The sequence below is a fragment of the Rattus norvegicus genome, chromosome 15, assembly GCF_036323735.1.
Source record: "Rattus norvegicus strain BN/NHsdMcwi chromosome 15, GRCr8, whole genome shotgun sequence".
In the NCBI taxonomy this organism is placed as follows: domain Eukaryota; kingdom Metazoa; phylum Chordata; class Mammalia; order Rodentia; family Muridae; genus Rattus; species Rattus norvegicus.
This window is the reverse complement of record NC_086033.1, coordinates 35,558,040-35,580,054: the sequence shown is the minus strand read 5'-3', so window position 1 is coordinate 35,580,054 and position 22,015 is coordinate 35,558,040. Positions and strand designations below refer to the sequence as shown.

At 47.3% G+C, this 22,015-nt stretch overlaps 1 protein-coding gene across 1 annotated transcript in view; it reads left to right on the top strand.

Moving 5' to 3' along the window:
• Cryl1 (crystallin, lambda 1) overlaps positions 1–22,015 on the top strand; it is a 118,936-nt gene that overhangs the window by 81,509 nt on the left and 15,412 nt on the right. Inside the window, exons 4-5 of the mRNA NM_175757.3 lie at positions 3,083–3,244; positions 11,930–12,124. Coding sequence (NP_786933.1) covers positions 3,083–3,244; positions 11,930–12,124 — 357 coding nt within the window. The remainder of the gene's footprint in view (positions 1–3,082; positions 3,245–11,929; positions 12,125–22,015) is intronic.

Here is a 22,015-nt window from a genome sequence, read left to right as displayed (position 1 = left end):
TTGTCTGCCGTGGTGATGGCACCACCCACCGGAAGTCCTTCACATGAAGCAGCTTCTTTTAGAAATGGGCCCCTTCAATTCAGACCGACAGGAGAAGCAGGAGGGTGTGGATGAGAGATCAGCAAGTATCCACATTACCTTGCTGCCATAGCTATTTGTCCCATCTAAGCAGCCCATCAAGGCAAGGAGGGCTGCAGCCTTTGGGGTCTGACTAAAATGACCCACTCCCCTTTTCAGACATGAGCTACCTTAGTGCATAGCAGGGAACTGAACCCAGCGTGTGACACCGATTGAAGCCTGAGGTCTGTGACTCCGTCCATCTCACACAACTGGGTTACAACAGCAAGAGTAACCAAATTTCAAGCCAACAGGCCACTGGAAACCCTTACATAATTGTAGAAGGTTTGGGTTTCCTCTGGTTCAAGTTTTCTTGCCTCTGTCATGATCAAACGATTTGGAGAAAGGCGTAGAATTTCAGAGGAGAATCTGCAGGCTGGCGCACAATGAGGCCATTCTTTCCCCGACTCACACGAGCTCTGCGTCGGTCTTCACCTCTGGCTTGACTACAAGGCTCCATTTAAACTGAACCCACCTCACAGACTTAACTGATCCAGGAGAGACTCAATAGGAACAGCCAGCTACTGTAGCTCTTTTTCCCTCTTTGATAAGGGGACGGAACACAATGGGCTTTACAGTTCTTAAATGACTCCGTTCTTTGGTTCTGTTTGAGATGCAATGCTTATATGGCCTTTGGATCTTAATAAAATTTCATGTGGCCTGATTATACTTTTAAAAATATAAACAAACACAATGTGTGACCCTTCCCCTTTTGAATAAAACTTTTTAAAAAAAATTAAAATTTATTTTATGTGATGGGTGTTTTGGCTGTGTGTATATCTGTGCACCTTGTGTGTTCCTAGTCCTCACAGAAACCAGAAGAGGGCATTGGACGCCCCAGAACTGGAGTTACAGATGATTGTGAGCTACTATGTAGGTGCTGGGAACTGAGCCCAGGTCCTCTGCTAGAACAACAGATATCTGTCTGTCTATCTGTCTGTCCGTCCATCCATCCATCCACTCACCCGCCTCCCTCCCTCCCTGTTATTTATTCTTCTGGGTGTGATATGATTCTCTTCCATCTCAAACTGTGTAGCAGAAGATACACTTGACCTTTTTGACCCTCCTGCCTCTATGTCCCAAATGCTGGGATTAGGCTGACATTTTTTTTTTTTTTTTATTTGTGAAGAGTAATTCTGAGATTGCTTCGACACTGAGTTTCTGTAGTTGGGCTCTTGGGGTTCTTTTCATCTCCTTAAATGTTACATAAATAAAATGTCCCAGTGGAATTGGCTGGGTGATTGGAGTTGTAGAAGTGACCAAGGTGCTAGTATGACTCTGTCTGTACTGTGAGCAGCTAGGGCAGCAGTTCTCAACAGACATCCTGCATATCAGACATTTATATGAAGATGCGTAGCGGTAATAAAATTACAGTTGTGAAGTAGCAACAAAATAATGTTATGTTTGGGGAGCACCACAGCACGAGGAGCTGGATTAAAGAGTTGCAGCGTTAGGAAGGGCGAGTACTGCTGACCTTGGGTGGGGGATCCTGACACCGGTAGAATGTCAGGTGTATGGCAGACCCTCTCTTTCTTTTACACAGTGCTCTTTGGAGCTGAACTTGAGAATAGTAGTCAATCTGAGCTTGAGGAGTCACCGCGATGCTTGTGAAAAATGCAGGAACCTCAGCCTCACCCGTGTTAGGTCAGGCATAGGGGTTTGGGGTTTTTCTTTTAAGTTAAGAAGCTCCTAGTTGATTAGAATCATTGGCTCTTTGGCCATTGTGAAAAGAAGTGAATATCATAAAGGGACGCTGGGGATCCCTCGCCTCCCAGGGACCTGCTCTAGTATGAGGGACCCTCAGTACAGTCCCCATAGGTGCAGAAGGGCACTTTCTCACGGGTTGCTTCCACCCAGAGCAGGCTGTCCTCCCCAGCCCCAAGTTCCCAGCCTGGGCTGCCGATTGCCATCACAGGCCCACCCAGCCCTGTAATTAGAATTTCTGAGTGGTTGTTATCGGCAGTAATTAATCCAAACTCACTCCTCTATCTCCTCCATCCGGTCGCCCACCCCATTTAGGACTTGGCAATTGTTAGAAACAAAGGTCTTTTTCAAAAGGACTCCCAGTTAGAAATGGGCCCTGGAGTGCCTCTGGGGAGTTACAGGTGGATGAGATTTTCCCCGCCACGGTCCTGGATGTGTGGTGGGGGCAGATAGGGGACATGTGTGCCCTGATGAAAGCACCCGGGTTCCCTAGCGGCAAACCAGAGGGAGGGCTCCTGTGAGCTTTGCTGTAGGATAGGCTCCCTGACTCTCCATCTCGAGGATTTCAGGTTGGCAGCTTCCCTGACAGCCCCATCTGGGAAGTGGGAAGTGGAATCTGAGTCACCCCCAAGTCCCACAGAGCTCCTTAGGGTGAGAATTTTCAGAACTTCCTTCTAAACCCAGGAGTCGTGTCCCCTCCCACCCCACCCCCACCTCCCCATCCATCACTCCCAGACAGGAATCTTCTGCTCTCACACTCCTGCCCTGCTTTGCAGGGGACACTGGGCGACCTTGTCTCTCCCCTGACACGGTCTAAAGTAGAACCTTATAAGAACACACACATGCATCGTAATGACATTTTATGTGGCTTAGGACTGGACAAAAGTCAGATCCACAACACTCTGCTGGTTTTCTGGCTGGGTGAAGAGAGAATGTTTGTTTGTTCAGGTAAAGCAGTAGGCAAAGGGATCCTGACCCAAAGGTTACAGACTAGGGAATGAGCAAGGCTTCCTGGGTAGGTTCTTTCTGTCTGGGTCCCTGTCTTCAAAACTAAGATACCTCTTTATCTCCTGTGTGTCTCAGGGGAGGCCAGGGAAAAGTCAGGGAAGCCTCCTGGTTCAGTTGTTTTCAAGGTGCTCTACACTGGGACTGTGGGTCCTGAGATCCATCATTTCTAAATTGATTCCTTTTAGAAACAAAGCCAATACAGCCCAGCTGTTGTCTTGATCGCAAGTTGTCATCTAAAATGTGTCCCTTTCAGGAGTGCGTTCCGGAGAACCTAGAACTGAAGAAGAAGATTTTTGCCCAGCTGGACCGCATTGTGGACGACCAGGTCATCCTCAGCAGCTCTAGCTCATGCCTGCTGCCTTCCAAGCTGTTCACGGGCTTGGCACATGTGAAGCAGTGCATCGTGGCTCATCCTGTGAGTATGCTGCTTGTTTGTTCCTGTGTAGCATTGGAGATCAAGCCCAGGTCCTGTCACATGCCTGGCATGTACCAAGGTGCACTTCAGCCCTAGGGAGGGGAGTAAGTCTGGGACTTGATTGTATCTCATTCTCTTTTAGGGGCGATACTTTGCACTGGATCTGCAAATATCTTGACTGCTTTATGGAGGCACAATCCACACAATCTGTTAGTCAGTATCATACTCCTTGGCGGTTTTGTATACATTTAGGATTGTGCAATATCATCATTAAAAAAAAAAAAGGAATAGGATCCAAAATTCTTTGGAATTTTATCTGTGTGTCTAAGGTGTCGTGGCATAAAACAAGCAGTATTTACTGCTTTAACCCTCTGGGCACTTAGCATGTGGTATAGTGCCAGTTGCTGGGTAAGCAGTCATTAGAGCAGAAGTGCTGTATTAAATGTCCTTGTGGGCTCGGGGATCAGGGGGTGCTGTATTAAATATCCATGTGGGCTGGGGTGGGGGCAGGGGGTGTGGCTAAGTGGACAAGGCATGTGCTTTGTAAGCATGAGGGGCCTGGGTTTGAACCCTTGAGAATAGCAGTGTGTGCTTCTGTAATCCTGGAACCCCTACAAGAGGATCGGAAGTAGAGACAGGAGAACCCTGGAAGCCTAAGGGTCAGTTTGCCCTGGGTATGCAGCTTCAAGCCACAAAAGCTCCTCTCGAGGTTGACCTCTGACCTCCAAATGTGGCCATAGCACAAGTGCATACATACACATACACAGGGAGGGGGAGGGGGAGGGGGAGGGGGAGGGGGAGGGGGAGGGGGAGGGGGGTTTAAATGTACACACCACACAGGAGTTTGTAGACATGTCATGTCTCTGGCTTTGTGACTTTCACAATAGGATCAGATCTGTTAAGATGCAGATCTGATGGGTGCCACTGTCAAAATTCTGATTTAGGGCGTCTGAGGTGAAACTTTGTTTCCCTGCTGATCCTTTCACCATCTACTGTAACTGACTAACAACGTTTCCTCACCAGAAACACCTTAAGTGGTGAGCCAGGCCACCGGTTCTCATTAGCGGGTGAGGGAGGGCTCAGCGAGTCCTTCTGAGGTTAGCATGTCATTGGGAGGGCACAGAGCAGGCACAGGGGCTTTAAAGGTCACTCAGTGAGTGATGCTGGAGTCCTGACCGTGAACTTGGCATGACCACGAAGAACCAGGACAGCCTGTTTGGGTGGGAAAGCTTCAGCCATGATAAACGTGATGTCCTGTTGTGTATCATTACCAGCCAAAAGCTACACAGAGGAACAGTGCCAGACTGGCGTGGTTGATGAGAACTGTGCTGGAAGCTGAGGTATTGCATAAGCCAAGGCCGTAGGGCAGGAGCAAGCAGGAGGATATGGGATGGGGTCATGATGACGTCAGTGGGAGAGCCCACACACTGAGGCAGGGGTGCTGGGTGGGGGTGCTGGAGGAGGTTGGTTGGGAGATTAGAGAATATAGACCGAATGTCTGTGTCAGCTACTTTCCTTGTTGATCTGGTGAAATGCTTGACAGGAAGCAAATACAGGGAGGACGGGGTTGTTTTAGCTCCTGGTTTGAGGGGATAGCTATCACAGCAGAGAAAGCATAGTGGAGAGAACAGAGAAAGAGCTGGAGGCAGGGCCAGCTACAAACTGCAAGGCCCATTATACAGGAACGCACTCTCTTCACTGAGAAGACACAAAGGTTCCACAACCTTCCAGAACAGCACCAGCAAGAGGGGACCAAGTGTTCAAGCATATGAGCTAGTGGCTTTCTTTTTCTTTTTTTTGACATGATATATGTGTGTGTGTGTATACACATATATTATCATATATATAATATGTGAATATAATATATATGCTTATATAAATATTCATCTGACATTAATATATGTATATAAATATATATTATATATATATAATTTATGTGGTGTGTTTGGGTGATTTGCTTGAATGTGTGTCTGTGTACCGTGTGTCTGTCTTGTGTCTGCAGAGGCCAGAAGAGGAGTCAGATCCCCAGACCTGGAATTACATGTGGTTGCGAACCTCCATGAGGGTTTTGGGAATCGAACCTGAGTCCCCTAGAAAAGCAACCAGTGTCTTAACTGCTGTGCTTTCTGTTTAGCCTTACAGAGCAGCTCACATTCAAACCGCAGCCACACTCCTTAGCCGAAATGCCCGGGACAGAGACTGTTTCAGAACTGACGTAGTCTTCACCAGTCGAGTGGTCTTAATCCAAAGCCAAAAAGCTCCAAAGTTTAGATTTTTGAGAACAGTGTCAGAGCTCAAAACATTTCAGATATCCAGAGCGTTTTGGGATGACGAAGCCCCACCAGCCATGTTCTGGAGGATCACGAAAGTTCCTCTGAAGAACTGTGTGAGTTCAGGTACACAGCAGCAGCATGCGCGTTGGAAATGCTGCTTTGAGGAAGTAAGGGTCTCCTACAGTTTGACCCTCCACGATGCAGTACATTTGAAGGCTGAGGGGCTCAGGGCTGGGGTGGGGAGCACAGAAAGTTTTCTTCCAAAGAGGAGCAGTTGGGAGGAGGTGCCAGACAGGTTAGTGTGAAGAAAAGGGATGAGCAACTGGATACCCACCAGGTACTAAATGTCAGGACACAGGCTGTCTAGACTCAAAGGTTTCCTGTATTGTGAGATACAGAAGGACAGTGGATCATCAGAGGCACAGCCACAGAACCAAAAGAACATAGACTAGAAACAGCCACAATCAGGTACAAAACACACAGGGGACCTCAGAGTCAAGGGGGACACTAACTGAAAGCACCCAGGCATCAAGGCCATGACATTCTCTTTTCTCCTGTGATAGACAGATGTCACACACACACACACACACACACACACACACACACACACAATATCCCTCTGACAACAGTCACTGGCTACTGCAGAGAAAGGCATTTGCTTGTATAAAACCGTTTATTTCTAACCAGTTGTTTTGTACTTAAGTTAGATAAGACAGGAACTTAAAGACTTCAGAAATTACTTGTACAGTCTCAAAAAGACTTTCTAGCTTGTTTAGGCACAAGTTCAGTTGATAAATGGCTTTTCTAGTGCACATGAGGAGACCCTGGATTCGATCTCTAATAATGTATGAAACTGTTGTGTGTGTGTGTGTGTGTGTGTGTGTGTGTGTGTGTGTGTGTGTGTGTGTGTATGTATGGGGGGGTTGTAGCACAGGCCTGGAACCCAGCTTTCAGGAAACAGAGGCAGGGGGATCTTAGGGGCTGGGTGCTGGAGGTCACCCTCAGCTGCATGGTGTGTTTGAGGCCTGCCAGGATTTATGAGACCCTCACTCAAACGCTCAAACACAGATACTGAAGACACAGTATACTCTGGGTACAGGACTGGGAGGACCGGAGATGGAGTTGGCTAGAAAGTGTCCTCCATGCAGACTAGCTTTTATCATACGTGACCATGACATGTACAAGGCATGGAGGGAGAGAAGCAAACAGCAGTCCTACCTGGTTATGACACCTATGAACCACAGTAATAACCAGCACCAGCATGGCACCATGACCCCAAGGGTGCAGCAGTGGCCCTCCTACGTTGGCAGTAACCAGCAGCTGTCTAGCTGGGCATTGACCTGATCAACAAAAGGGAAACTATGCCAACTACTCAGGACGAGTGAAGTCATTGATCTTGGAGGATCAAGTCAAGAATCTTGTCCCCCTTGACTCTGAGGTCACTTACAGCGTTTTGTACCTTAACACTGCTTTACTAAATCACCATCATTCCTAGCTACACTCTAAATATTTACCCTTATGCCCGCCGATAAGCATGATTTTCACCCCTTATCAAAGAAACTCCTCTTTGCAACAGACAGAGACTCTTACGGAAAACCACGGCCAATTACAATGCAGAGAACAAGAGATCCAGTGGAGCCCAGGGCCAATGGATATATTTATAGCACAACGGCACCTAAGGCTCTGGGATCCTCATGGGAGATGGGGAGAAGAGAAACAAGAAGTCTGCTGTGACACTGTATTTCCTAGAAATGTTGGAGACACTACAGCCATAAAGTTTTTCAAGACCCTAACATGGATCCAAACAAAGATAACACCCATAGTTATACCAGACCAAGAACTACAGGCAACTTAGAAGGAATGCCAAGAGGGGGAGGAAACAGTCTTCCCCAAAGACATGGCCCCCACTTGATTACCCAATACTAGGTGGTCAGCTCTGAAATAGTGCAAATACATACGAGTAACAGTTTATGGACAGAGAATGCTGTATTAGGAATAGTAAAACCACAAAGGGAAAGGGGCTATCAGAGTACATGAGAGGGGTTGGAGAGAGGAAAGGGAAAAACAGTATAATTGTATTTTAATTTAAAAAAATAAAAAATATTAAAGAACAAAATTTAGCCCCCCCCCCAAACTAAAGCATAAACCCACACTTCTGTAGAATTAGCTGCAGTGATTCACCCCTGTAATCCCAGGACTATGAATGCTGAAGCAGGAGGATCATTCACAAGTTCAAGGCTGACATGAAGCTACAGAGTAAGACTTTAAATAAATAAACAAATGCCACCCCAAATTGATCTCTGGGTTTGGGCTGTATCTTAGTGATAGAGTAATTGCCTTAGCCTACAAAAGGCCCTAGGTCTCCGTCCTAGCAGGACACAAGAGTACACACACACACACACACACACACACACAGAGAGAGAGACAGACAGAGACAGAGAGGCAGAGACAGAGAGAGAGGCAGAGAGACAGAGAGAGAGAGAGACAGAGAGAGAGACAGAGAGAGAATTAATTTTTTGTTGTTTTTATAAGCTTTTTTTGTTTGTTTAGCCAAAATGGATGTTAACTAAAGCACATCAGACCACCAAAGTTGGATTCCTGGATTCTGTCATTGCACGGCACGTGGGGGAGTGGTGCACCATCTTGAATAATTTGGACTGTCCTAAATATTCAAGAGTCATTCCAAGTCTTTGAGAATCTACATTTTCTCCTAGCCGCACAGACCAGAGCAGAGTGGCTGAGTTCACCTCCTCGGCTCTGTTGTCCTCTGGGATCTTTGCCTGGACAGGAAGTCAGATGTGGAGAAGGAAGCCTGGTCATGCCCCTGCAAGGCCCTGGCACAGTGGCTATTTATCATTGCAGTAGGTTGTGGCCTCCACCTCCACACAGGGAAGCTTCAGCCGGCGTGTTAGGACAGCTCCGTGTTCTCAAGCACGTTTTTGCAGGGGCAGGGTAGAATTTCTGGTCATCTCTGTTCCAGGGGTGAATGGAAGGTGTTGAGAACTGGGCGTGTGCTGTCAGCACAGAGGCCCTCAGGTGGGTTTCAGCATGGGGCTTCCTGGACTGCCCCCTCAGAGGCTGCGGAAGATCTGCTACGTGGAGCTGCCCAAGAAGGGGCTTGTACCCACCTTCCCAGTTATAGCCTTTGTCCCCCTCAGATGTATTTTATATCAGTTTGTCTTTCTGTAGGATGAAGTCAAGAGTTGGTTATGTGTATGTAGGGAGGTTGGCTTTAGAGGGATTTGGACGGAAGGGCAGGACACAGGCAGTCAACATCCCAGCCTTCATTTTCTTTCTTGTTCTGTTAAGGAATCAAGGTGTCTGGTGGAGCTTATGGTGCCTCACTGCTCTGTAGGCCAGGCTGCCTAGGTGTTGGCCACAGATGCTGGGGTGGACAAGGGTTCCTTGTCAGCTGCTGGGCATCTCTTTCTGGAAGTAGAGAAGGACCTGCCACCATGCTTTCCTCCTGTATGTTAAGAAAGGGCTGTACCAATGAGCTCTACCCCCAACCCTCTTATTCTGCAGGGTCTTGTCATGAAGTCCAAGTTGTTCTCAAGCCTGAGACCTCCTGTCTCTGCCCCCCAGGAGCTGGGATGAAAGGCCAGCTCCCTGTGTCTCTTCTGTGGGGGACACCAAACTAGTCCATTGATTTACACCCTTGCCTGAGGGAGCTCTGGTGTGCTGCACACGCACGCTTCTGGGCATCCCGGGCACCTGGCTGGAGGAGGGTTGGAATTAGGACATGTTTATATGGGGGTCTTCAGTTTACTTCCCAGAAAGCTTGAGAGGAGGGGTCCCTATGGCCTGTGGGTGGTCGATTGTCCTGCAGTGTCTGGAGACCATGGCACCATTACCTAGGAGGGGACAGAGACATCTGTGCCAGCTACCAGGAATCACTCTGCCCCAGTTAGACCCATCAGAAGAATTCTCCGCCAGGCAGGCTTTGAAGTGGTGTCACTATCTGAAGTGGGCTTCCTTTGCCCTCTGGGGCATTTCGCACTTTCCTTTCCTTTGTTTACTGCACGGCCCAAGGGGCTGCTATCTCAAACTGTAAACAGGGACTGACTCTTCAATGTCAGAAGAGGTCAGGTGCTCTGGGAAGGTGAGAGCTCGTCCCGCAGCTTGTGGATGAAGTGAGGGTAGTTGTGCTCAGGTTCAGGAGGTTTGAAGGGTCCAATATTTGACAGCCATACCACTTTTTCTTTTGAGACTGGATCTCATTATATAACCCTAGCTGGTCTGGTCTCTGTGTAGACCAGGCTAGCCACAAACTCACAGAGGCCTATCTACTTCTGCCTCCCGTGTGCTGGGATTAAAGGCCTGAGCCACCATGCCCAGCCCTGCCACACTACTTTTATACTGGCTACAGAAACCACACCAGAACTTTTAGGTAGAGGTAGAGGTAGAGGTGGTATTTAGAACATTGTAATTTCTAATTTTAGTAATTTTTTTTACTTGTGGTAACATACACCTCCACCTACCATAAAGTTGACCACTTTAACCACCCTAGGTGGGTGGCTCAGAGATATTAAATACACACACACCTTTGTGCTTGTCCTGACTACCCATCTTGAAAACCTTCCTTCCTGAAGGAGGCTTTCCTCTTAAATCTCAGTTCCCTCTCTAGTCTGTCCCCACCACTGCACACCCTATAGTGTATTAGCACAATAAAATGTCTCCATGACATCAAGAGACACATGCCTGTCTTTCCGCTTGTGCTGCAGAGACCTGGAGCCCAGCTTCTCCAGTCTGCACTGAAGTATAGTTTATCTGATAAAGGTGTGTGTACTTCCAGTTTTTTACGATCCTGGTGTTTTTCTTTGTAGTTTTATATTTATGTACTCCGCGTACATGTGCATACACATGCTGAGGTCGTGAGATAGCTTGCAGGAGTTGCTCTCCCAATATGTGGGTCCTTAGGATTCAGTTCAGGTTCTCAAGCTTGGCAGCAAGGACATTTACCCTCTGATCCGTCTCACTAGCCTCCATGATCTTGACTTCTAAAAAGATCCTAAGTTAGACAGCTTTATAAGAATCTGACAGAAGACAGGTGATTAGACTGGGACATTGATTTATATAAATTATTCACTTAGAGTTGAGCCAGGGATATAACTCAGTGGTAGACTGCTTGCCTAGAGTGAGTGAAACTGTGGGTTCAGTCCCCAGCACTAAAAACAAAAGCACTAAAAAACAAACAAACAAAAACAAAACAAAACAAAAAAAACCCATCTGGTCAACCAACCAATCAAAACAAAACAAAAAACCATAGACTCATCCTTGTATTCCCAGAACCCAGGAAGTTGAGAAGGGGGATCCCTGTTAGTTTGAGGCAAGTCTGGACTACATAGTGAGTTTCATATCAACAGTTGATTTTTTTTTAAATAAAATAAAATACAATTTAAAATAACATAAAAATAATAAAGCGTACCCTTGAGTAGACCAGTTGCCTTCTTGAAGTGACACCTTTCACACCCATGCATGTGCACGCGCGCGCGCGCGCACACACACACACACACACACACACACACACACACACACACACACACGAGCACAGGCACACGCACGTCCCCCACCCCCATTAGAAGTCACTGTGGAGGAAATCTGTGCGATCTTCTGCAGTCATCACAGTGTACAGAGGAAAAGCCATTGAGGAACTTTCCTCACGGGCCAGATTGGCATAGTACAGGCTCATCAGGCACTACTGAGCTGTGTTTTCTTGGGATGTTTGGTAGTTCTTGTTGAGAAATAGCCAAGGAACCAAGATGAGGACCACACCTCTGGGTTTCTCCTGCCTCCAGCCACTCAAAGTGCGAGACGGCTGAGGTGCTGTGTGGCCTGCTGGTTTCCAGAACAGAATGGGACATGAGGTGGCCAGAGTGGGTGAGGTACACCAGGAGGAATCAGGGTCGTGCCAAGCTTTGGGGGGTTCTGTTTATGGAGTAGTTTTGCTTACTCTATAGCCCAGGCTGTTTGAAACTCACAACTCAAGCTAGTGTCTGTTTATCCTCTGCCTCAGTTTCCCCAGCTTTGGGGTATGAGCAAGAAGCCACCACACCTGGCTTTCCTGTTCTGTTCTTAACATAGGCACAGGAGAAGGCTAGCAAGGGAAAGTGGTTCTGGACAGTGGGGAAGGGTAAAGCTCTACCAGTTACTGATACAGTAGCTCGTCCTGAGGAGACTGAAGAACTTGGGGTTCTCCGTAAGTATATGCAGAACGGCAAGGGGCAACTTGTGTGTTCTTTTCAAAAGCAAAACCATACAATTCTGTATATGTGTTCCTTTCTCAAGTCTAGAATCTAGGGACTTTTCCAAAGTTGCCCACCCCCGACTTGCCCCTTCCTAGGTGGGTAGTGAGCCAGAGTAACACCCACTGACAGCAGTCACCTTGACCCTCTTCTCTCCCTCTCCTCAGGTCAATCCACCATATTATGTCCCGCTGGTTGAGCTAGTCCCTCACCCAGAGACAGCTCCAGCCACAATGGACAGAACCTATGCCTTGATGAAGAAGATTAGACAGACCCCAGTGAGAGTCCTGAAGGAGATCGATGGCTTTGTCCTGAACCGCTTGCAGTACGCGATCATCAGTGAGGCCTGGAGACTGGTGGAGGTTCGTACCCTGTGCCCTCCTTCCTTCCCTGTTCTTCCTGGCCTGCATTTCATCTGTCTCCTCTCCTGTGTCCCTCCCTCCCTGCCTCCCTGCCTCCCTGCCTCCCTGCCTCCCTGCCTCCCTGCCTCCCTGCCTTCCTGCCTCCCTGCTTTCCTGCCTCCCTTCCTCCTTCCCTCCCCTTCCCTCTTCTTCCTCCCCCCTCTCTCCCTCTTCTCATTTCCTCCTCCCCTCCTTCCTCCCTGGCCTCCATGGTTGAGTAGGGCAGGAGTCACTTGCTGGGTCTCTGAAAGCTAGAGGACACTCAGCGGTCCTGGCTGTATTCTGGAGACCCAGGGCATTCCACTTGGAGATAATACAACATAGCAGTTCACTGTTTGAGAGACTCCCCTCTCTAAATCATTATTTGATAGCAAGACACAGTGAGAAACTCTCTCCAGCCCTTTGTACAAAATTACCTGTGTGTGTCATATTGCATTTCCCACAGACAGATATTTACCTCCTGGTGTCTAAAATTTTCAGGATTGAAAAGAATTCTTTTTATGCAAAGGAAACCCATATTCCCTTCAAGGACTCGGTTTTATTTCAAGAACTTGGGAAAAAACATGATGAGGACTAAATCTGTTAGCAATAGGTTTGCCTTACATATGTGTAAGGAACATATATGTGTATGTGTGTGTATAATGAAATTTATACATGTGTGTACCATATATATCCATATATCTAGGATTTGTGCATTCAATTAATCATGGCTTAAAATATTAAAAAAAATACATCTTTTCTGAAGGTGGATCTAGATTACTTAACGTATGTGGAGGCCATGTGTGATGGCACACACCTGTAATCCCATCCCTGTGTGGTGTAGGCAGGGGACAGGAGTTCAAGGGCACACTTGGCTACATATTGTATTTGAAGCCAGCCTGAGCTGCACGAGAACCTATTTCAAAACGAACAAGAAGAGAAGTGCATAGAAGGACTGCATAGGTTCCTCACAAGTATTAAGCCATTTATGCGATAAACTTCACCACCCATCGGCTGGTGTCTCTGGGGGTCCTAGAACTACCTCATGGGTGTCAAGGGCTCACTGTATAGATTTTGCCTCATCCTTCAAGTATAGTATTTTACATATGAGAGCACTCATGTCTAAATATGTTGTCATGAACATTGCTGTAAAGATCTGTGGTGTCTGTCAAGGAAGAGAGCAGAGTGGACCTGAGGGTTTGGAGGTAAAGGCCACATGCCCTAGGGGTCAGATCTCTAGCTCTTGGCAAGCTCCTGCATGGGTTAAACATACAGCAGCCACATCCATGGAGGCCGTAGTAAAGTGCACGAGGGACTGCCTTGCTCTTGGGGGAGGAGGGCAGAGCTTAGCTCAGACTATCCACACTGGGTGTAGCCCTATAGGTCCTTTCAGAACACTCAGAGCAGGAACCAGGAAGCCAGCTGCCGTTCATCTCTTGTGGGTGTTCTATTTCCTTCCAGCATTTCCTCCACTCCGACAGGTGTGGATGATGCATCTGACTCTCCCTGATAGACTCATCGAGTGATCCCACTTACTGTGCACTAGACACTGTGTTGTGACTCAGCATTTAAATCTGCTTCCAACTAACATCTGCAAGATACGTGCCAGGATCTCACACTCCCTTCGTGCTTTAGATATCAATCAGTATCAGGATGTTTTCAAGGAACCCTGCTTGTAAAACCCCTTCGAACAGAGATCTAATAGACTCAAGGGAAAAAAATCAATGCTACAGTACAACGTAAGGGGCGGTGCTGTGGCCGCTTTACCTTTGGATCTGTCTGGTTGTTAGTGCTCTGAAAGTTGGGAAACAACCTCAGAAAGAATGTATAGACTAAGGCAGGAGGAGTGCATAAGAATCTGCCTGGTTTTGACCACGCACTGAAACTGACTGTAGATCAGATGACCTGGGCAGCATTGGTGTGTCTCCTTGTATTGTTAGAGGAAAGCACCCTGGAGAGGATGCTGAGTGAGTTAACAGCCCTGGAAGCCTCCCCCACCCCCACCCCCGCTGGCTTGTTCTGTATGCCCTTCCCAGGGACTCATGGCAGGCCCGATGTGTTTGCTTTATTGGTTGGCAGAATGACAACCTCCCAGGAAAGCAAGTTTCGCATGTGCCCGCTGCGTTGGCTGCTGTGGACTGAGTCTTAGGTCTGATGGGACGCATTTGGTGTTGACAGGAAAAGGCATGGGAAAGCTAAGGAAGTGGAACTACAGCCCAGAGTCTTGCCTTTCAGTAGATTCCAGAAGATTATCTATGCTCCAATGCCAAAGTGACCTGAAAGGGTGTTAGGACTAAACTGGAGGTGTGTCTCCCCTCCGTAGGTGTGGCCCTGGGCTCTCCACATGGGCAGGGAGGCAGGAGGGCTCCTGAGAGCATACGTGTAAAATCCAGAAGTGTGCTTCCTTCCACCATATCAACTTAGCAGCAGCTCCTTAACTCTTCTCCCAGGGCTGGAGCAGATTCGGAGGATGATGGCTTCTGGCTGAAGCAGCTGCTGGTGTGGGCTTCTAGGTGTCTATGTGGACCCCTTCCTTTCTGCGGGTCTCCAAAGCTGAGTGATAGGCTGTGCTTCATCTTGAGAAATCCTCCCCTCAGTCCCTGTGCCAGCTAAAGGCCCCCAGCGCTGTACCTGCCGGGGACTGGCTAAAGGCTCCCTGACAGTCTATACATTTTTATAAGAAGGTCCACGCAGGCAGCTGCCTGAGGCCTGGTTCCTCTTCCAACAGGGCAATCAGCAAGGATTAGCAAAACTGTCCAGAGCCCTGCCCTCCTGCTGCACATCTGCCTGCTGAGCTGAGCTCCTCCTCTGTGGAGTTAGGTGACTCCAGCTCACGACTTTGGACTGAGCTGGTCGAACTCGAACTCACATCTTGGGATGTTTCAACTTGGATTGGGGTTTTTCTGTTTACTTCAAAATTTAGATATCAAAAAGAGCAGAATTGGAGCTCGTCACTGGCCTTGCGAAGCCTTCCCTGGCACTCCCTTCTGACCTGGCTCAGACCTGGCTCAGACCTGGCTCAAACCTTCTCTTTGCACATGGAGCTTGGGCAGGGTTCCTCAAATGACTAGACTGAGAGAACAGAAAGAACCTCCATGTGTGGGAGGCTTTCCCCACCTCCCCAACTCACTGTGGGTTCTCTGTCTCCTTGCTGTCTGGATTCACAAAGCAAGTTGAAAGTGGGAAAGGATCTTTCTGCTCCACACAAGCCTGGTGTGTTCATTGGTAGACCTTGGTTCTCGGTGTGAGGGAAGCCTGTTAGAAATGGGCCCTCAGAGCCTTTCATCCGGCTTCCTGGTGTTAGGTGAGCAGGCCCGAAAGAGCAATTCTGTTCCCTGTCATTGGTGTGAAAGTGGCTCAGAGCAGATCAAAGCTGAGTGTGGCGGTCCAGGTTCTGAGGCTAAGTTAGGGTGTAAGCTAGAGCAGCACCAGTTCCATCCGGGTCTGGAGGGAGCCCTGATGGTTCATTCCACCCAGCATGGCGATGATGATGACACGGGAAAAGCAGACAGAGAAGCCGCCGTGTTGCTCATTTGCTGTGATTATGAGTTGCTGGTATGGCGCCAGCCCTGTCTGGAATAACTCTCACTTGCTCATGGACTTTGTTTTGTTTCAATTTAAAGGTGTTGGTTTTAATTGATAAATAATCATGTTTACTTGTGGAATGCACAGTGGTGTTTGACTCTCCGTTCTGTCCTTCATGCTTGCACGGATGCACACTCTCGTGTGTGTGCCTGTCCTCCATGCTTGCACTGAAGCACACACATGTGGTATGTCGTTTAGACACTGCTGTGTTCAACTTGCTTATATTTGCATCTGAATTCACAGTAGAATTTCTGGTAGTTTGTGTGCTGTATTATGTGACTTTGAATTCAGGGTAGCTCTTTGTAAAGTGGATTGTGAAAGATTCTTCCATTTCTGAGAGGTTTTTAATTCTCCTTAAATATTTGATAGATCTATAGTGAAATAATTTGAGACTGGAGAAATCTATTCCAGGAACCTTTAAATGACAAGTCCAGTTTCTTGTAGAATTGTTCTGTTTTCTTCTCATTTGAGTTTGGTTTATTTATGGTTGCTCACATATTGGTCCATTTTTCCAAGGCGTTGACTTTGTAAGTGTAAAGTTGGTAATATTACTTTTATCCATTGAGTGGCTTCAGGGTCTAGAGTGAGGTTTTATTCTGAATCTCATGATTTGTGTCTGTTTTTTTTTTTCTTCATTGCATTTGGTTAGGGATTTGTCAATCTTATTTGTGAATTTTGCTTTGAGAAGCAAAACTGTGTTAGTCAGCTTTCTGTCACTGTAATAAAATACCTGAGCTTAGCAACTTCCAAAGAACAAACACTTATTTTTATCTTCTAGTATTTGAGGGTTCAGTCCCTGATTGGCTGGCACCTGTTACAAGACAGCCTATCAGCATGTGGAAAAGGAAGCCTATTTATGTTATAGTGACCAGATTTGGGGGAGGGAGAGCAGAGAGGAAGAGGAAAGACCAGGTTTCTATCCCTTTGGAGACACAGTCCCTATGACCTGAAGACCTTCCACTAGGCTCTCCCACCTCCCAATAGTGCCAAGCTGGAGATTAAGGTTTTAGCACATGGGCCTTTAGGGGACCATATTTAATGTCTAAATAGCAGAACCTTTTCTTTCATTGGTCAGTGTCTAATTTTGCTGTTTTAAATTCCAGTCATGGAGCTGGAGAGATGGTTCAGTGGTTAAGAGCACTGACTACTTCCAGAGGTCCTGAGTTCAAATCCCATCAACCACATAGTGGCTCACAGCCATCTGTAATGAGATCTGATGCCCTCTTCTGGTGTGTCTGAAGACAGCTACAGTGTACTTACATATAATAAATAAATCTTTAAAAAATGAATTCCAGACACTAGTTAGGGAGAGGAGAGTAGAATTCTTATGGCCAAGCAACCAAGATCGATTCTAAGAGAAGCAAAGGAGGGTTGATAGGAGAGAAGGTTCAACTTTGGACATGTCCACTGCAGGTGCTTGTGAAGAAAGTGCTATGTGTAAGAAAGAGAAAGTGCAGTAGTGAGGGGCACATGCCTATCCTGTCTTTGCACATCCTAGCTATGATGGACTGGTTGCTGCTGTCCTCACCCCTTCTGGAGAAGAATAGTATCCAAGGATGTGAAGGGACTGGGGTCTGTAGTATTGTCTCACAGATGTTAGTCCTGTTTTGTCCTCTTTCTTAGTTTGGCTTCATATTTGGAGCACAGAAGACCTTCATTAACTGGTAAATGGCAGGTCTGGCAGTAGTCTAGTAACACTAACATTCCTGTCAGGGCTGGGTCACTGGGTGATGAGATCCTTTTGGCTGGGAATGTAATTTCAAGTTTATGTTCCTGAGGCATTAACACATCGAGGGAATTTGTGTTGTGATGAAAACTCTTTGGCCAGACAATAGCTGATTTTATTGCCCATAAATTCTTTCCCCAGCGGGGGCAAGGTGGGTGGAGGAACCTGGAATGAGTCATGAAGCCATCAGCAGGGTCTCAGCCTGTTGGCATGTTTTGGCAGTAAGCCTTAGAAATTGCTTACCTCGTGATTTATCCTTGTGAGCTGTATAATCCCCAGCAGGATTCCTGTTCTTAAGGTTCTATAGCGGTGAGAAGAAGGCATTTCCCTTTGTCCTTGAGAGGTTTAAGAATAGATTGACAAGTGGTAAGGCATGCAAATTTGTTAGCCTACCAGAGGGACATCACAAGACAGTGAGTGAGTGAGTGCTAGATAACCCCTCAAGGTTCAGACGCCCATGTGCCCTTCTTTGTAAGGGGGAGGGAAGTGAGGGACTATAGGACATATATTGAGGGGCAATGTTTTTTTTTTTTTTTTTTTTTTTTTTAGGCAGAATGAATGACCTGGAAAATAGACAGTGGTTTGGAAGTTTAGTGAACTCAGGAGACAGACCAAGTCTGTCCCTGTGTGGTGGCCAGTTAGTCTTTGTAGGTGGCAAGCTTAGTTCCTGAAAGTTAAAGAGACTGAAGGCGGTCATTTTCCTCTTTGGCAAGTCTCGTCTTCAGGCAGGCAAAGGAAGGGTGGTCTACATACATAGTCTTCAGCACCTGCCAGCACACAAGGCGCTCCATTTAAAGTCAGCACGCAGCATACTGTGTTGTGGGAATATGGTCAATGGGCCCCTGCATCACCAGCTACTGGATTCAGTGCTTAGTCTCTTGGGTTTTCACAAAGGGCATAGTCTGTGCCTCTGACCAAGATGCTCTGGGGGGTTCTAGACTTTTGTCACCAAACTTTGTTTCAGACATAAGTGCCAAGTGCTGGGAGGATTCTTCCATTAACAAAGTGTGCTTCAAAGGTCATGCCATCAGACTAGCAGGTGATTACTTACCTGTCAAGGGAGCAAGAATTAGGAGTTAACCGAGCCCCCACCCAGAGCAGTCACCTGCCCATGGCAGTCTTGTCCTCTGGTGTAGGGTTTTAGAACCTGGGAAACTTTCTTTCCCTTTTCCCATGATCAGATCTCTTCAGACCTGCCAGTCACTTCTCAATGCCAGGAGAAACATGCTTCTGTTTTAGACGTTACACAATAGGAAATTGAATAATACATTAAGTGGCTTGGTTCACATGCTACAGCCTGGTTGGAAATTAAGACCAGCCTCTGCTACAGGGCCTATGAAGTGGAGATGATTTTTTACTGGGATGTGAAGAGGACTAGGTAGGGGTCTCTGTGTAAGACCCCCACCTACCACGTAGCTTAGGTGACAGCTTCTGAATTTAGCCTTCTTTCTCATGTGCAGCAGCTGGCACCAGGGCTGTCCTAAGCTGAGGCTCTCACACCCTCAGCTTAGTAGAGGCGATCTCTCTCAGGGCTTCCCAGGCCTCACCTGGGTGTTCATAAGAAACACAGTCTCTAGGACTTCCGGATCAGACTGCACAGTGACAAGCTAGGCCATTCTAATGGATGTCAATATTGAAGAAGCCCTGAATGTGACTTCCTGAGGCCTGAGCCTGAAGGTCTCCCTAGACTGTTTCATCTGTTCAAAGAAAAACTCTGCCTATCACAGTTGTCGGGGTAACTTGGTTGACCGGCGGGTCTTTGTTCCCTAATCAGATATTAATACTAATTTAGCTTGTATTTGATGGAGTCTTCTTTTCACAGAGATACATGGCATTTTATTTCTCAGTTGTTTCCATTCTTCTCCGTCTCCCTGTGTGTTTTGTTCCGTCTTTTTATCTGGGATGCAGGCCTCCCGTCAATACCAGCTTCTACTTAGAGACTCAGGTGATGTCGACACTATATGAGTTCGAGCCCCAGTTTAAAGCACCAGATACCTCTGACTGTTCCTAAAGGGACATGAAAATCGATTTTGACACAGGGCCTCACGGTGTCACTTTGGTTGTTTTGGAACTTGCTTTGTAGACCAAACTAGCTTTGAATTCACAGGGATCTGCCTGCCTCTGCCCTGTGAGTTTTGGGATAAGAGATCTCTATTTCCAGCTCAAAAATTGGTTTTTAAAAGGTCTCAATTCGCCCTCATTAAACACACGTCTGGGTTGGGGATGTAGCTCGGCTAGTAGACTGCTTGCCAAGCATGCATGAGGCACTAGCCTTGATAGCACGTAGTACCACACAAACTGTGGGAGCTTGAGGCCAGGCTGGGCTGAAATGAGACCCTGTCTCAAGAAACAAAAACAAGCAGGTCAGAACAAACACAAGGCTGTAATTGTCAAGAGGTGAGAACTGCTCTATCAACCATAAGCTTCCTGGCCAGAGCCTGTCCCGCTCGGACTTGCTTTCTAGCCATGTTGCTCATACGTGTAACCCTAGGCACACTCCACCCTTTGATTTCCTGAGCAGAGATGCAAATTATAATCGGGTTTCTGGTCAGGAGGAGAGAACCGATGTGAGTAGGAGCAAGTACCTGAACAAAGGAGGAACAGCCTGGGAATGCATGCCCAGCTCTGGGGAGGGCTGTAGATCACAGTTGTGCCCAGGTCCCTTGCTTGCAGTGAGGGGAAGTGGGCGGGCCTGGCTGACAGCAGCATTTGAAAGGGAGAGTTCTTAGCAATGTGCAGGGTTCAGGGCTGAGGGACCCCAGCTGCCATGAGAGTCAGTCCTCAAAGGACAGACAGACAGACAAAGACAGACAGACATACCCAATACAACACAACAAAGGCCACGTATAACCAACCCACAGCAAATGTCATAATTCAGAGATCATACATTAATTCAAAGTCAGAAGCGTTTTCTCTAAGATCAAGAAAAAACAGGGCTGCCAATTTCACTGCTTCTTTTGGATACCACATTAGGCATCCTCTCCAGGTAGACTAGAGAAAAGAGGAAACAGGACACATCTAGATTGGACAGAGATTAAATCATCTCCTCTTCTTATGTGGTCTTATATACAGAAAACACTAAAGATGCCACAGGGAAGAAAAACCCGTTAGAACAGACACCGTTGCTGTTGTATTTTCAAAGATAGAGAGAGGATCTGTCCTGGGTCCCGGATCCTGGGACTAATGTTGTGTTATAAAAGATAGAGAGAGGGTCTGTCCTGGGTCCCGGATCCTGGGACTAATGTTGTGTTATAAAAGATAGAGAGAGGGTCTGTCCTGGGTCCCGGATCCTGGGACTAATGTTGTGTTATAAAAGATAGAGAGAGGGTCTGTCCTGGGTCCCGGATCCTGGGACTAATGTTGTGTTATAAAAGATAGAGAGAGGGTCTGTCCTGGGTCCCGGATCCTGGGACTAATGTTGTGTTATAAAAGATAGAGAGAGGATCTGTCCTGGGTCCCGGATCCTGGGACTAATGTTGTGTTATAAAAGATAGAGAGAGGGGGGATCCATCCTATGAGGGTCTGGGGGAAAGGGGTGCCTCAGTGGGTCCATGCTGAGACATCCCTTCCCCCTGAGGGACCAGCCACAGGACAGTATAGTAGAGAATAGTTTATTCAGGGCATGGGGAGGGAGTTAAGAGGGCAGTAGGGCAGAGAGAGAAGAAGAGTGGAGGAGGAGAAGAGGAATAGAGTACAGCCTGGCCATGAGCACGTGGGGAGAAGGGGGAGGGGAATGGGGAGAGAAGGGACAGAGGGGGAAGAGGGTAAGAGCAAGACAACAAGAGCAAGAGAGTGAGGAGGGGGCAAGCAGCCCCTTTTATAGTGTCAGGCACACCTGGCTGTTGCCAGGTAACTGGGGGTGGAGTGTCTACAGAATGCTAACAGTTGCAGTTCACAGGTAGAACACTGAAGCCAAACGTTCAATAAAGGTGTAAGGTATAAAAGCATTTCTATACACTGTTAACCAACTCTCCAAAATTAAAAAAAAAAAAAAACAACCCCATTTGCAATAGCTACAAAAATTAAATTAAATTAAAAATACTTAAACTCTGCCAAGTAAATGAGTCTCCTGGGTGGAATGGACACTTAACATGATCAGTTCTTCTGATCCATGAATGCAGGATACGCCCCCATTGCTTTTCTTAATCGGTGTTGTAGATGCCAGACCCAGGAGATGCACAGGCTCATCGTGATCTCTATTTAAACTCCACAGAAACAGTGTGGTCTTCTTTTGGGAAGAGTCTGGGTATGATACCCTATGAAGTGTGTCAGGATCGGGACGCAAAACGTACTGGGATGCGGGGCTTCCGGGAGTGTAGGACTCTTCCGGAAGAGCGGGTGGCACTGTGCAAGGAACCAGCACTGAGCACACCTGCAGAGCTCTCTCCTTGGACAGGTCAGCTCCACTTCTCTTCAGCTTTCCTTCCCTGCTGAGCAACTTGGCCCAGTCTGCATTCTCAGGGGAGCACATTCCTCCTGTGCCTGTACGGAGTGATAGCCAATTACAGGATGTCCTCCAGTGCTGCTGAAACTGAAGCCGTCTGCACTAGAATCTGTCTTAG